General features: G+C 44.6%; 1 protein-coding gene across 1 annotated transcript; it reads right to left on the reverse strand.

Moving 5' to 3' along the window:
* Window positions 1–2,195: 2,195 nt before the first annotated feature.
* On the reverse strand, window positions 2,196–5,946 carry LOC115166851 (TSC22 domain family protein 3). Its single transcript, XM_029720733.1, has 3 exons — window positions 5,596–5,946; window positions 4,881–4,932; window positions 2,196–4,294 (listed from the first exon to the last, which is right to left on the reverse strand). The coding sequence occupies exons 1-3, from the start codon at window positions 5,688–5,690 to the stop codon at window positions 3,989–3,991; spliced, it is 453 nt and encodes a 150-aa protein (XP_029576593.1). The 5' UTR covers window positions 5,691–5,946; the 3' UTR covers window positions 2,196–3,988.
* Window positions 5,947–17,427: the final 11,481 nt, after the last annotated feature.

Genomic DNA, 17,427 nt, shown 5'->3' on the forward strand with positions numbered 1-17,427 from the left:
TGTTACCAGATATGTACTGTTAGTGGACTGAGACCTGTTGGTTTACCCATCATGTTACCAGATATGTACTGTTAGTCGACTGAGACCTGTTTGTTTACCCATCATGTTACCAGATATGTACTGTTAGTGGACTGAGACCTGTTGGTTTACCCATCATGCTACCAGATATATACTGTTAGTGGACTGAGACCTGTTGGTTTACCCATCATGCTACCAGATATGTACTGTTAGTGGACTGAGACCTGTTGGTTTACCCATCATGTTACCAGATATGTACTGTTAGTCGACTGAGACCTGTTTGTTTACCCATCATGTTACCAGATATGTACTGTTAGTGGACTGAGACCTGTTGGTTTACCCATCATGCTACCAGATATGTACTGTTAGTGGACTGAGACCTGTTTGTTTACCCATCATGCTACCAGATATGTACTGTTAGTCGACTGAGACCTGTTTGTTTACCCATCATGCTACCAGATATGTACTGTTAGTCGACTGAGACCTGTTTGTTTACCCATCATGCTACCAGATATGTACTGTTAGTGGACTGAGACCTGTTGGTTTACCCATCATGCTACCAGATATGTACTGTTAGTGGACTGAGACCTGTTGGTTTACCCATCATGCTACCAGATATGTACTGTTAGTGGACTGAGACCTGTTTGTTTACCCATCATGCTACCAGATATGTACTGTTAGTCGACTGAGACCTGTTTGTTTACCCATCATGCTACCAGATATGTACTGTTAGTCGACTGAGACCTGTTTGTTTACCCATCATGCTACCAGATATGTACTGTTAGTGGACTGAGACCTGTTTGTTTACCCATCATGCTACCAGATATGTACTGTTAGTGGACTGAGACCTGTTTGTTTACCCATCATGCTACCAGATATGTCATGTTAGTGGACTGAGACCTGTTGGTTCACCCATCATGCTACCAGATATGTACTGTTAGTCGACTGAGACCTGTTTGTTTACCCATCATGCTACCAGATATGTACTGTTAGTGGACTGAGACCTGTTTGTTTACCCATCATGCTACCAGATATGTACTGTTAGTGGACTGAGACCTGTTGGTTCACCCATCATGCTACCAGATATGTACTTTTAGTGGACTGAGACCTGTTGGTTCACCCATCATGCTACCAGATATGTACTGTTAGTCGACTGAGACCTGTTTGTTTACCCATCATGCTACCAGATATGTCCTGTTAGTCGACTGAGACCTGTTGGTTTACCCATCATGTTACCAGATATGTACTGTTAGTCGACAGAGACCTGTTGGTTCACCCATCATGGTACCAAATACTGTTGCTGGACTGAGACCTGTCGGTTTACCCATCATGCTACCAGATATATACTGTTAGTGGACTGAGACCTGTTGGTTTATCCATCATGCTACCAGATATATACTGTTAGTGGATTGAGACCTGTTGGTTTATCCATACTACCATACCGTTGCTGGACTGAGACCTGTCAGTTTATCCATACTACCAAATGTGTACTGTTTCTGGATTGAGACCTGTTGGTTTACCCATCATGCTACCAGATATGTACTGTTTCTGGATTGAGACCTGTTGGTTTACCCATCATGCTGTCATTGCTGGTTATGCTGTCCTAACCTACTATACTCACTCCTTTTCTCATTTCATGGGTGTAGCCCTGAGCTCCCAGACCAGGACAGCACAGTAGAGAACCCACAAACCAACACAGACACGCGCCAGTAACACACTAGCTGCCAATACGGCGGAAGGATTTGTTTTTTTGGGACAAAGTCTTTTTTAGTCTTCCAGGCTAAGTGCCCCTTGGACAACCATTACTACACACTTAAGTTGTTTGAAAAAGTTCAGACATGCTGCTTTGGACAAAGATTTAAGAAAATGTTGTGGATTTTCATTTGACCTACACATGTAAGCTACATTTAGTTCCTCTGTTAAATGATCATTAGTTCGATGTCCAATGTTAAGCTTCAATTTGTAAGCCTAAGTATAAATCCTTTACTTTTGCATAATTACTCTCAACTCTTAGATAACTTAAACCCAATAGCAGTGGGTCTTGAAGCTCTTAACAACATGAGTTGTTGTTGCGAGTGGTCAATGTATGCTAAATAGTTAATTATATATTCTTGTTACTCTCCATGTAGATTGCAATACTCTTGACTAAGAACAACTGAAAGGAAAACAACATGGCGTTAGTGTAAACAGAAGGTTTATTGCAAACGGACATTTTGCATCCATCATTACAAATACCTGTTTCATGGACACAATACAGCAACAATACCCAACGTTTATCAAAACCCACACGCTAACAAAGAGTTCTCTCTGTGAACGATGTACACCTGGTCCAGGTTGCTTGGTTTCGTTTGGAGTAGTAATGAGACAAAGTCTTTGGTAGTTAGAAAACACAAAGTCCATTGTGGAAATGTGGTATACCTCTTCTGGAGATAGGCACTATAGTCATGCCATTGATTCAAGTTGAGGTTGGCATCTGAACATACAGAACGTATCTGCTCGGTCCGGATCGCATTCACAGCTGCTCAAATACATCTCCAGCCCACTACTCTGAACACGTTAGTAAAATGTACAGAGCAAGGCATACTGGGTAGTAGATAATTCCATCCCCATAATAAATCATTTAACTGAACAGTTACAACGCTCCTATTAACAAGTATTCCATTTTGTTCAGAATCACAAAACAAATGTAAAATAGCAGGATTTTCCCCCATAAGCAGCACAACCCAACTGCAAAGAATACAAGCAATGATGTTCTGAATCCTGATGATGGTAATCAGCTATCACCAGCGAGGTTGAGATAGAGAAGCAACAGGCCTCTCTCTCCCTGCAACAGTCCAGGATCTCCTATCACCAGCGAGGTTGAGATAGAGAAGCAACAGGCCTCTCTCTCCCTGCAACAGTCCAGGATCTCCTATCACCAGCGACGTTGAGATAGAGAAGCAACAGGCCTCTCTCTCCCTGCAACAGTCCAGGATCTCCTATCACCAGCGAGGTTGAGATAGAGAAGCAACAGGCCTCTCTCTCCCTGCAACAGTCCAGGATCTCCTATCACCAGCGAGGTTGAGATAGAGAAGCAACAGGCCTCTCTCTCCCAGCAACAGTCCAGGATCTCCTAGATCCTCCTTCTCCTCTACTCGTTGTACTGGAGCTCAGGTTTGGTTTCCTAAAGACACGTTGCTTCTTCTTAAGGAATATTGACAGAGAATATCAGTAGATGGTGGCAGGTGGAAACAGTCACAAGATGGTTGAGATATTTTCTAACTACTCAGAGCTTGTACTATCAGCAGTTAAAAGAAGAAATCCACATGGATTTCAGGTAGCAGGTAGCCTAGTGGTTAGAGTGTTGGGCCAGTAACTGGAAGGTTGCTGGATTGAATCCCCGAGCTGACAAGGTAAAAAAATATATCGTTCAGCCCCTGAACAAGGCAGTTAACCCACTGTTCCCCAATAGGCTGCCATTGTAAATATGAATTTGTTCTTGACTGACTTGCCTAGTTAAATGGGGGGGGGGATCTAGTGGTGACTGGAGGGCCATCTGTCTTGAGAAAATATTTCCTTTTTCCTTGGCTGGACCAGGAGAGGTATGGAGAGGCATCCACAGGATCAGATCCCCGGGCCAGCCCTGTCTCTTAGCCCTCTCCCCCCTCTGTAGCAGGGGTGGTAGAGAATGGCTGAAGTGTTGGCCCTCCTGGCCCCAGGAGGACGGAGCCTCACCTCTGTCCCAATGCAAGCGTTCTCCGGCTGGCTACATGTGAGCCCTCTCGTTTAGCGCTTTTGTCTAAAGAGAAAGAGTCTAGGTGCCGTAGGACGAGGCTTATCTTAGCATATAGCTTCAGCCTATAGCCGCTAGTTAGAGCGTCTTTTCATGTGCCCCGTTCATCAATTGTGTGTTTCATCATCTGTTACAGACAGCTTCATTGAAGTTGGCAGCGACGATCAGTTTAGAATGGGAGGTCAAAGGCAGGGCAACCTATACAGCAGAGCCAGCACTGAAGGGACAGGACTGGTCAGGGTTATGGAGTCCCATCTGGGCCTGTTGCTGGTACTGCTGGGCCTGCTGCTGGTACTGGTTGTCCAGCTGCAGGGGGACCAGAGCGTCTGAGTCAGATGGAACCCGTTCCCGGAAGCTCTCCATCTGTTCTGGACTGGCCAGGTTCTTCAGAAGGCTGTTCTCACGTTCTAGCTGGTTGTTCTTCTCAGCCAGCTCTCTGATCTGCTCCTTGAGGATCTCTACCTCCTCCCTGACTGCATACATCAGGTGGTTCTTCACCAGATCCTAAGATAGGAGAGAAGGAATGAGATCTACTGTTAGAGACGTCTGTTTAGAGAGAGAGAGAGAGAGAGAGCGTTCTGGGCAACTCATACAAACCGACCACAAATCTCTCCATGTAGGGTGATTCATAGTTTAAGCTTAACCTACCGTGCCTTACAAACACTTGTAGTAACAGGCCATGTGGTTACAGAGACTTGTACCCATATGGCCAGGATTAAGATTTAAAAGTTGATCTGTAAACTAAATAGGTAATAGTCTGACTGCTATTGTGCACATCTATAGCTTCCTCCCTGTCTGACTCAGAATGCAGCAGAAAGAACATAGTCCCATGCCACATCACATGTATTGAGCGTGCAGTACTGTAGCCACCCAAAGCTGCAGGCACATACAGACTACCATGCTTCTACAGTACTACCGTTTACTAGTACTTGACTGAAGCCTAGTCTACTATGACTATCAACATACAGAAAATGATGACTATGGGCAAAGTGCATGAATGTGGTGGGATATGGAATAGCCCAGAGTTACTGGGCTACTAATGAGTGACGTTATGAATAATAAAGTGTATAATCCTGCTGCTGATACATACCATTGCCTGTTCTATCTTGTTGTCAATGGCAACAACGCTAGCACCCGAGGCACTGTGGAGGAGAGAAGAAGAGAAGCCATAAGTCAACATATCAAGTCAGAGCATTGGATCAAAAGGAACAAACAGATGGCCTCATAAGTACCGATGCTCTCATATAGATGCTGACACCAGACTGCCTTTATGGCACCAGGATAACTTATTTTGAGTCTTTTGAGATGCAATTGCCACGTAATGCCATCGTCACAAATGTTTATTTAATTTGTCTTAACCTATTTGAGATTGGGCATGTGTATGAAAAACCAGTATGCCTGCCTACCACTGTCTACAATTCAGGCTTTTTTCTTTTTTTTTGCAACCTAGCTAGATACGTTGTTGCGCACTGCAAACTATGACATGAAATTGATTACTTTGTATCGACATTGCTTCAAGATACTCCACTTTTATGCGTTTGAAAATGCACCCATAGGAGACACGCGGCGAGTTGGAGTCAAATTGCATTACTCAAAGTCTGCACAGAATTAGACATTTATAATACGGTATTTCCAATTATATCATAACGAATACCAGCATAACCTTACTTTGCTTAATCTATCTGTAAAGAAAGAAATACGACTATGTCGAATTATAACAATTTAGATGATATATTTGAATGAAATATATAACGTACAAATTACGCATCAATAACACAGAATCCCAGAGCGGTTTTTCTATTTACCTGTTGTCAAGTTTTACAGACACCACATCTCCTCCTACTAACGAGGAGAAGAAGGAGATGCTGAAGTTATGCAACTGATACACAGCAACCTCCATTGGCGTTTTGAAGATCTCCGTAGTCAAATTTAGCAGCAGACTCGTTTGGATAATGCTTCTCGCCACGTTTGCGATTGGTTGAGTAGATAAATCTACCTATTCTAGACACAATTCTAGGTTACTGTATTCAGCTTAATCACTCGACTGACTCGACTCGGTTGCTTCTGTTGTGAAGTGAGTTGAGTGTAGTGCGGTAGGTTAATGCCGGTGATGTGAGCCACGTTATGTTTCAGCGAATGGGTCTATTTCTGCTACCGGCGGCGCTTATAACCGAACGGTGTCCTGACGTCATCTGACGCGGAGAATCATTTATGCGAATCCGCCTTATGGCATGATTCTCCCTCTGCCCCCTTTCTGAACTCCCACAAACACAATGAGCACTCAGTTGACCCGGACACCGACTTCATTTACACTTTAAAGCAAACGGGCAACAACAACAAAAAATGCACCAAAAAAGTGTGCGCTTGTGTGTTTTTACCCTCGCATTTTATTTTGGAGTGAAAGGGTTTTGGTTGCGTGACATGTCGTATGCAGACTAGGAATTACTGTTGGTTTGGTTTTTTCGTTGTTGTATTTCATCAGCTGATAATCTTTTTAAGGAAATGCTACAACGGAATTGTGTATAATTATTATCGGCCTAGTACATCTATTATATTGCTCTTTTCCATTAAATGATTAATTTGTCAGGGATCACGTGCAACAGTAAAGCGAGATTATGAAACAGATAGCCTATAGAGCCAAACTAGAATCTGGATATATTGAATGCATTAATAATGCATGTATTATTGGTTTATAAACAGGATGTCTACATAATGTTTATTGTTTTGAGTCGGTGTTATCTGCAGGTGCAATAATAGAAGATATTGCAGCATGTTGCAAACGGAAGTTTTGGGGAAGCCCTTTCTGGTGACCTCCAGGGTAATTTTCCACCCACTGCAAGGCTCTGGTTATTTCCTCTTTTCCACCCACTGCAAGGCTCTGGTTATTTCCTTCCTCTCCTCTAGAGCTCTGCTTCCACCAGCTGGCGAGAGTTGAAATTTCACTTCAGAAATAATATTTACAGGCGTCATATCCTTGGAGGACTCATAACTAGTCTACTCGGTGAGCATTTAGGATTTTGATGCATGGAATTTAAATAATATAAAATGTGGTTTTGTTGTCCTAATAGGCTCTCACTATCAGGCAAGAGTTTAAGCATAAGGACATCTTATAGGGGTCAATACTGTCATCCATAGATAGACCTACCTAGTTACATGCACCATCATAGCTGCCTTGTTGCTATGTGCAGTCACTATATAGCAACACAGTTATAACTTTAACACCTCTAACACCCCTTTGTGTCGCTATTTTAGCTCATATAAGAAAAGTAAGTTGTACTGGACTCCATTTTGTGAGGAAGGAATGAATTATTCTGTAACCCATCAGATCCAATTAGCTAGGCGGGACTCCATTTTGTGAGGAAGGAATGAATTATTCTGTAACTCATCAGATCCAATTAGCTAGGCGGGACTCCATTTTGTGAGGAAGGAATTAATTATTCTGTAACTCATCAGATCCAATTAGCTAGGCGGGACTCCATTTTGTGAGGAAGGAATTAATTATTCTGTAACTCATCAGATCCAATTAGCTAGGCGGGACTCCATTTTGTGAGGAAGGAATTAATTATTCTGTAACTCATCAGATCCAATTAGCTAGGCGGGACTCCATTTTGTGAGGAAGGAATTAATTATTCTGTAACTCATCAGATCCAATTAGCTAGGCGGGACTCCATTTTGTGAGGAAGGAATTAATTATTCTGTAACCCATCGGATCCAATTAGCTAGGCGGGACTCCATTTTGTGAGGAAGGAATTAATTATTCTGTAACTCATCAGATCCAATTAGCTAGGCGGGACTCCATTTTGTGAGGAAGGAATGAATTATTCTGTAACCCATCAGATCCAATTAGCTAGGCGGGACTCCATTTTGTGAGGAAGGAATTAATTATTCTGTATCTCATCAGATCCAATTAGCTAGGCGGGACTCCATTTTGTGAGGAAGGAATTAATTATTCTGTAACCCATCAGATCAAATTAGCTAGGCGGAACTCCATTTTGTGAGGAAGGAATTAATTATTCTGTAACCCATCGGATCCAATTAGCTAGGCGGGACTCCATTTTGTGAGGAAGGAATTAATTATTCTGTAACCCATCGGATCCAATTAGCTAGGCGGGACTCCATTTTGTGAGGAAGGAATTAATTATTCTGTAACCCATCGGATCCAATTAGCAAGGCGGGACTCCAGGTTGGTCTCTACACCAATCAGATCTCACAGAGCCTTGTTTAACGTATTAGTGTTCATCGTACCTGTCACTTGTGATTTCACACTGTGCTGTGGAGCTGCCAGGCAGGGCTGTAGAAAGGACTAGACCTGCATCCCAAATGGCACCCTATTCCCCATTTAGTGCACTACATTTGACCTAAGGCCCATAGGGTAGTGCACTACTTTTGACCAGGGGCCCATAGGGTAGTGCACTACTTTTGACCAGGGGCCCATAGGGTAGTGCACTACTTTTGACCAGGGGCCCATAGGGTAATGCACTACTTTTGACCAGGGGCCCATAGGGTAGTGCACTACTTTTGACCTGGGGCCCATAGGGTAGTGCACTACTTTTGACCAGGGGCCCATAAGGTAGTGCACTACTTTTGACCTGGGGCCCATAGGGTAGGGCACTACTTTTGACCTGGGGCCCATAGGGTAGGGCACTACTTTTGACCTGGGGCCCATAGGGTAGTGCACTACTTTTGACCAGGGGCCCATAGGGTAGTGCACTACTTTTGACCAGGGGCCCATAGGGTAGTGCACTACTTTTGACCAGGGGCCCATAGGGTAATGCACTACTTTTGACCAGGGGCCCATAGGGTAGTGCACTACTTTTGACCAGGGCCCATAGGGTAGTGCACTACTTTTGACCAGGGGCCCATAAGGTAGTGCACTACTTTTGACCTGGGGCCCATAGGGTAGGGCACTACTTTTGACCAGGGGCCCATAGGGTAGTGCACTACTTTTGACCAGGGCCCATAGGGTAGTGCACTACTTTTGACCAGGGGCCCATAAGGTAGTGCACTACTTTTGACCTGGGGCCCATAGGGTAGGGCACTACTTTTGACCTGGGGCCCATAGGGTAGGGCACTACTTTTGACCTGGGGCCCATAGGGTAGTGCACTACTTTTGACCAGGGGCCCATAGGGTAGTGCACTACTTTTGACCAGGGGCCCATAGGGTAGTGCGTAGGGAATAAGGTGCAGGTTGGGAAGAGTATTACATCTATAGTCTCTGGTTGGAATCTCTCTGGGGGTTAGTCACAGTGGTCATGGCTTAGTACTGGTATTTTTAAAAGTGTATTGTACTGTTTCCTATCTAAACAGGAGGGAGAGAGATGGAGAGACAGAGAGAGAGGGAGAGAGGGGGACATGGAGAAAGATAGAGAGGGAGAGAGAGACAGAGAGGGAGAGAGAGGGACATGGAGAAATATGGAGAGAGAGAGACAGAGAGAGAGAGAGGGACATGGAGAAATATGGAGAGAGAGAGACAGAGAGAGAGAGAGAGAGAGGGACATGGAGAAAGATAGAGAGAGGGAGAGAGAGAGAGAGACAGAGAGAGAGAGAGAGAGAGAGGACATGGAGAAAGATAGAGAGAGAGAGAGGGAGAGAGAGAGAGAGAGCCAGAGAGAGAAAGAAGCACTGCTCATCATGACAATATAAACAAAGTACTGGTATTTGAACAACGTTTGGCCATATTATATTAACCTGAGTCCTCCTAGTGGTTTAATTCTCCTCAGCCATATTAACCTGAGTCCTCCTAGTGGTTTAATTCTCCTCAGCCATATTAACCTGAGTCCTCCTAGTGGTTTAATTCTCCTCAGCCATATTAACCTGAGTCCTCCTAGTGGTTTAATTCTCCTCAGCCATATTAACCTGAGTCCTCCTAGTGGTTTAATTCTCCTCAGCCATATTAACCTGAGTCCTCCTAGTGGTTTAATTCTCCTCAGCCATATTAACCTGAGTCCTCCTAGTGGTTTAATTCTCCTCAGCCATATTAACCTGAGTCCTCCTAGTGGTTTAATTCTCCTCAGCCATATTAACCTGAGTCCTCCTAGTGGTTTAATTCTCCTCAGCCATATTAACCTGAGTCCTCCTAGTGGTTTAATTCTCCTCAGCCATATTAACCTGAGTCCTCCTAGTGGTTTAATTCTCCTCGGCCATATTACCCCGAGTCCTTCTACTGTTTATTTTCTCCTCAGCCTCAGTCCTCTTATCGTTTATATGCTATAAGGGAAACTGTCAGCCAGTGACCATTGAGCTAAGTGTGCTCCAGCCTAAAGGGACTAGCAGGATCTATGACTCATTACAGTCTCCCAAATGGAACCATATTCTCCCCATAATGCACTATTTATGACCAGGGCACATAGCACTCTGGTCATAAATAGAGCACTATACAGGGAAAAGGGTGCCATTTGGTACACACCCCTGGATCTATGAGTCATGATACAGCCAATTAGGCGTTGGACCAGACTTTCCATCAGATGTCCTGGTCTGAGAGCCAAACAAAACACATTCTAACAGATTTAGTCTCTCTGTATCTCTCATCTGGATCCCCATGGTGACCTCCAGAGGCCCAAGGCTTTGGGTCCCCATGGTGACCTCCAGAGGCCCAAGGCTTTGGGTCCCCATGGCGACCTCCAGAGGACCAAGGCTTTGCGACCCCATGGTGACCTCCAGAGGACCAAGGCTTTGGATCCCAATGGTGACCTCCAGAGGCCCAAGGCTTTGCGACCCCATGGTGACCTCCAGAGGACCAAGGCTTTGCGACCCCATGGCGACCTCCAGAGGACCAAGGCTTTGCGACCCCATGGTGACCTCCAGAGGACCAAGGCTTTGGATCCCCATGGTGACCTCCAGAGGCCCAAGGCTTTGGGTCCCCATGGTGACCTCCAGAGGCCCAAGGCTTTGGGTCCCCATGGCGACCTCCAGAGGACCAAGGCTTTGCGACCCCATGGTGACCTCCAGAGGACCAAGGCTTTGGATCCCCATGGTGACCTCCAGAGGCCCAAGGCTTTGCGACCCCATGGTGACCTCCAGAGGACCAAGGCTTTGCGACCCCATGGTGACGTCCAGAGGACAAAGGCTTTGATACTGTACTTCACTAAATACTACACTACTTTTGCCCATCACAGGGCTTTGTTCAAAAGTAGTTGCACTGTTATATTTAGGACGTAGTCTACAGTATGTATTCACCTCTGTAGCCCAGATGGAACTAGGAGTTTTACATTATGTGCATAATAGACAGACAGACCATTCAATAGACAGACAGACCTATACCCTGTTCAATTGACTGAGAACACATTCTCATTTACAGCAACGTTCTTGGGAATAGTTACAGGGGAGAGGAGGGGGGAGATGAATGAACCAATTGGAAGCTGGGGATGATTAGGTGGCCATGATGGTATGAGGGGCCAGATTGGGAATTTAGCCAGGATACCAGGGTTAACACCATTACTCTTATGATAAGCGCCATGGGATTTTTAGTGACCATAGAGAGTCAGGACACCCGTTTAACGTCCCATCCGAAAGACAGCACCCTATATAGGGCAATGTCCCCAAGCACTGCCCTTCGGCATTGGGATATTCTACTTTTATTTTAGACCAGAGGAAAGAGTGCCTCCTACTGGTCCTTCAACACCACTTCCAGCAGCACCTGGTCTCCCGTCCAGGGACCGAGCAGGACCAACCCTGCTTACTGCAGCTTCAGAGGCAAGCCAGCAGTAGGATGCAGGGTGCAATGCTGCTGAAGGTAAGCCTCTACGATGCAGAGAATAGCATAAATGCACCGACTGACAAGTGGGAGTGAGACATACAATGAAAACCAAATCACAAGTCATCAGTTTGTCACCCAGAGAAGAGGGGAGATGTCTCTGACAGACTCCTCTTCTCTGTAAACACAATGCATGTTCTTCACCCATAGACAATGGACCCACTGTCCTACTGGCAGCAAAACAAGGGTCTAAGAAAGAATGATAATGACAGTTGTTCCCTTATCAAACAGAATGATTCAGTATTTTATATACAGACAGAAGTATTTTACTACAATATGCATCCAGACTTCCAGACCAATGTTATTAAATATTTTAGAGGAATATAACTTCCCTAGTGTTTATTAACCAGTTACAAATCAACCAAATGTCAACCTTCCCTACTATTCCTGCCTGTCCCTGTACCTTCTCAACAAACCAACCAATCCCCTTTCTCTTGACAATGTTATGACACATTCAGCCATCCACACACATGTTCCGACCACCCTCCGAACACGCTCTGAAAATGCTCCGAACACACGCCGAACGTGCTCCGACCACCACTTACCGCCGATACCCCCTCTGGGACAGACTAGGTGAGTAGGGGGGTTGATAGTGGTAGTTCATGGCTCTCGCAACGCTGCTCAGACGTCTCTGTGTCTGCAGTGGGGCTGGGACGGCAGCAGGCGGCTCGGCTAGTCGCTGGATGGTTTGCTGGGCTGGCCCAGGGTGTGGGAGTGGTGGTCTGCTTCTGGCCTGGCTAGGGAGTGGGACAACGCAGGGACGCGACCAACAGGCTCCCATTCCAACGACCAACCAACGAATGAGAGGATAGTGGAGAGACAGGGATGCTTTCACTGTTCTGTTATTCACCGTTGTTTCTGTTTCTTCAGCGATCTCTCTCTCTCTCTCAAAACACAAAGAGAAAACTGACAAGGATACCTCTGGATGTTGGCCAAGGCCTACGCACAACGCAGCACATAGTGGCACTTGTCATGTGATTTTCCAAGGCCGTATTAGGACCATACCATTAGCAACCATTCTCACGCAACAGCTGTCCACGCACAGAATATGAACCTCATTCACAATGAGGGGGAATTCTTTAAATTGAGACATTTCGCAAACGTTTTATCTGTTGATTACTGATGGAATCTTTTTGTGCAACAGACTGGAATCTTGTCTATAATAAGACACTAGTCTTCCATTGTTCTGTAACATGGAACATGAAGCCAACCTCTTATCGTCTTACCTACGGTATGTTCTTATGTCAAAATGTCTGAGTTTTCTCAACAGACGAGTCAATCCAGTTCATTTGGCAGTCTTTTGTACCTGGGCAAAATACTAACAGAAATGTTGAGAGATATAGTGTACTGTAGACATGTTACAGTTGTTATTCACATTTAAAACAAGTTGAAGCAGGACATCATGTCGAAAACAAGGGCATCACATTACATACGCTTTGAAGATGAAAAAAATGTGTCAGTATTAGTCCATAGAGTAGCTGTAGAAACCACTGACTGAGCTGTTGCAAGTCAACAAGACTTTCATTTCATACCTAGCTAGATAGAGATTTGACACACCATATTCTGAATGATGATGATCCCACATTGTGATCCCACAAAGCCAACATAATGCAGACTAATTAAACAGATATCCATACAGATATGTCCTGACATGGTGGGAACACAGAGACAGATCAATGGTAACACCCTGAAACCAGTCAATCTCATCTCCCTGTTTAAATCCCTCTCTCTGTTGCTGGTCCGTCAATACGGCTGGGAACAGTCCTTGTAATTTCTCCTCTAAACTCTACGAATGTATGCCAAATGGCACCCTATTCCCTATATAGTGCACTTCTTTTGACCAGAGCCCTATGGAAGATGTCCAAAAGTAGTGCACTATATAGAGAATAGGGAGCCATTTGGGATGCACAACCACTGTCAACTCCCCTGTAAACTCTACCAGGAAGTCAGGCAAGAACACTGGAGGTCTGAGCAGCTCAATGACAGCTGATCTCGCTCCCTTTATAGAACTCATGGAATTAGAATCAATTCCGAATTAGAATGGAATGAGAAGTTGTTTCTATGATGAGTTCTAGAGCCCTTCTCAGAGACAGGGCCATAGTGGGGAGTATTAGTTGATAAGAGAGGGCAATAAACACGATGAGACTGTCACCACCAGAGGGGGTCTGATTATCAGCACTAACTAGGACATACTGCATCTTTCATGGGAGTGGACTCATCCTGATATATGTAGATGTTAGTAGATATTATCTAATACAGAGAGGGAAAAAGTATTTGATCCACTGCTGATTTTGTACGTTTGCCCACTGACTAAGAAATGATCAGTCTATAATTTTAATGGTAGGTTTATTTGAACAGTGAGAGACAGAATAACAACAAAAAAATCCAGAAAAACGCATGTCAAAAATTTTATAAATTGATTAGCATTTTAATGAGGGAAATAAGTATTTGACCCCCTCTCAATCAGAAAGATTTCTGGCTCCCAGGTGTCTTTTATACAGGTAACGAGCTGAGATTAGGAGCACACCCTTAAAGGGAGTGCTCCTCATCTCAGTTTGTTACCTGCATAAAAGACACCTGTCCACAGAAGCAATCAATCAATCAGACTCCAAACTCTCCACCATGGCCAAGACCAAAGAGCCCTCCAAGGATGTCAGGGACAAGATTGTAGACCTACTCAAGGCTGGAATGGGCTACAAGACCATCGCCAAGCAGCTTGGTGAGAAGGTGACAACAGTTGGTGCGATTATTCGCAAATGGAAGAAACACAAAAGAACTGTCAATCTCCCTCGACCTGGGGCTTCATGCAAGATCTCACCTCGTGGAGTTGCAATGATCATGAGAACGGTGAGGAATCAGCCCAGAACTCCACGGGAGGATCTTGTCAATGATCTCAAGGCAGCTGGGACCATAGTCACCAAGAAAACAATTGGTAACACACTATGCCGTGAAGGACTGAAATCCTGCAGCGCCCACAAGGTCCCCCTGCTCAAGAAAGCACATATACATACCCGTCTGAAGTTTGACAATGAACATCTGAATGATTCAGAGGACAACTGGGTGAAAGTGTTGTGGTCAGATGAGACCAAAATGGAGCTCTTTGGCATCAACTCAACTCGCCGTGTTTGGAGGAGGAGGAATGCTGCCTATGACCCCAAGAACACCATCACCACCGTCAAACATGGAGGTGGAAACATTATGCTTTGGGGGTGTTTTTCTGCTAAGGGGACAGGACAACTTCACCGCATCAAAGGGACGATGGACCAGGCCATGTACCGTCAAATCTTGGGTGAGAACCTCCTTCCCTCAGCCAGGGCATTGAAAATGGGTCGTGGATGGGTATTCCAGCATGACAATGACCCAAAACACACGGCCAAGGCAACAAAGGAGTGGCTCAAGAAGAAAAAGCACATTAAGGTCCTGGAGTGGCCTAGCCAGTCTCCAGACCTTAATCCCATAGAAAATCTGTGGAGGGAGCTGAAGGTTCGAGTTGACAAACGTCAGCCTCGAAACCTTAATGACTTGGAGAAGATCTGCAAAGAGGAGTGGGACAAAATCCCTCCTGAGATGTGTGCAAACCTGGTGGCCAACTACAAGAAACGTCTGACCTCTGTGATTGCCAACAAGGGTTTTGCCACCAAGCACTATGTCATGTTTTGCAGAGGGGTCAAATACTTATTTCCCTCATTAAAATGCAAATCATTTTATTACATTTTTGACATGCGTTTTTCTGGATTCTTTTGTTGTTATTTTGTCTCTCACTGTTCAAATAAACCTACCATTAAAATTATAGACTGATAATTTCTTTGGCAGTGGGCAAATGTACAAAATCCGCAGGGGATCAAATACTTTTTTCCCTCACTGTAGATAACCTTTCTAAGAACTGGGAAGAATGGAGGCCATTCAAATTCCATGGTTCACTGGCTGATGGCCAGACTGCTTGCCAAGTGGCACCCTATTCCCTATATAGTGCACTACTTTTGACCATGGCCTATGGGTCTCTGGTGAAAAATAGAGCACTATGTAGGGAATAGGGTGCCATTTGGGCTGCAAATCTCATGTCTGATGGCCTATATGCAACTAACTAACATGTATACTGTGCCGCTGGAGCCCCGAGATCAATGAGTCTTACTGAAATAACATCTATTATTCTGTTTCTGTTGCGCCCACGCCACTCCTTTACTTTCATGTCATTATGTAGTCAGGTCTCCTCTGCAGTTCTCGTCTCCTCACACCATCCATGTTAGCCTGTTATCTGGTGCCACTGAAGAGACGCTTATATAAGTCGGCTAGTTGAATAATTACAACACCGGCAGCCAGACAGACAGGCACCGTGCAGTGTTTTCACTAGTGGAATTGGGCTATGTTGGACACCCCCCCCCCCCCCCGTGGTCTATACCTGACTGAGTTAGGAGTGTGTGTTCCAAAACATTAGACTAGACAGTGAACCGTTCTGGTTGGTGAAACATCTTTGCTAACAACGCCCAAGTCGCTCTTTACAAGAGACACAGTCTGGGTGGTGTCTGGTTACACAACAACCTCAACAAGCCACCCAGTCACACACACACACACACACACACACACACACACACACGCACACCTGTCTGAGGGCTCTTTGTCAATCTGAGCCTCCTCCTCTCTCTCTATGTTGCCTGATTTTCACACCCTCATGAGAACCGTGTTATCCAGGAAATAGAGACATCTGTCTTTTAGTGGCATGTTCCTCTGTATGATCCGGTCAGTTAATGTCATGTTAATCAGTAATGATAACTAACATGGTCCGTTCCCTATGAGACAGTAATGATAACTAACATGGTCCATGTCCTATGAGACAGTAATGATAACTAACATGGTCCGTGCCCTATGAGACAGTAATGATAACTAACATGGTCCGTGCCCTATGAGACAGTAATGATAACTAACATGGTCCATGCCCTATGAGACAGTATTGATAACTAACATGGTCCGTTCCCTATGAGACAGTAATGATAACTAACATGGTCCGTGCCCTATGAGACAGTAATGATAACTAACATGGTCCGTGTCCTATGAGACAGTAATGATAACTAACATGGTCCGTTCCCTATGAGACAGTAATGATAACTAACATGGTCCATGCCCTATGAGACAGTAATGATAACTAACATGGTCCGTGTCCTATGAGACAGTAATGATAACTAACATGGTCCGTTCCCTATGAGACAGTAATGATAACTAACATGGTCCATGTCCTATGAGACAGTAATGATAACTAACATGGTCCGTGTCCTATGAGACAGTAATGATAACTAACATGGTCCATGCCCTATGAGACAGTAATGATAACTAACATGGTCCATGCCCTATGAGACAGTAATGATAACTAACATGGTCCGTTCCCTATGAGACAGTAATGATAACTAACATGGTCCATGCCCTATGAGACAGTAATGTATTTACAGGGGTTGTCTTTCAAATTGCTATTTCAGTAATTTGATTGAGTTGTTTTGCTTGTCTTTTAAATACAAACATCTACCACTGGGAATGAATTACAACTTGGTGAAACATATACATTATATCCTATACATTGACAGTAGAGTCACTCTCCTATACATTGACAGTATAGTCACTCTCCTATACATTGACAGTATAGTCACTCTCCTATACATTGACAGTGGAGTCACTCTCCTATACATTGACAGTAGAGTCACTCTCCTATACATTGACAGTGGAGTCACTCTCCTATACATTGACAGTGGAGTCACTCTCCTATACATTGACAGTGGAGTCACTCGCCTATACATTGACAGTGGAGTCACTCTCCTATACATTGACAGTGGAGTCACTCTCCTATACATTGACAGTGGAGTCACTCTCCTATACATTGACAGTAGAGTCACTCTCC

This window comes from Salmo trutta, chromosome 3 (genome assembly GCF_901001165.1).
Source record: "Salmo trutta chromosome 3, fSalTru1.1, whole genome shotgun sequence".
Classification (NCBI taxonomy): domain Eukaryota; kingdom Metazoa; phylum Chordata; class Actinopteri; order Salmoniformes; family Salmonidae; genus Salmo; species Salmo trutta.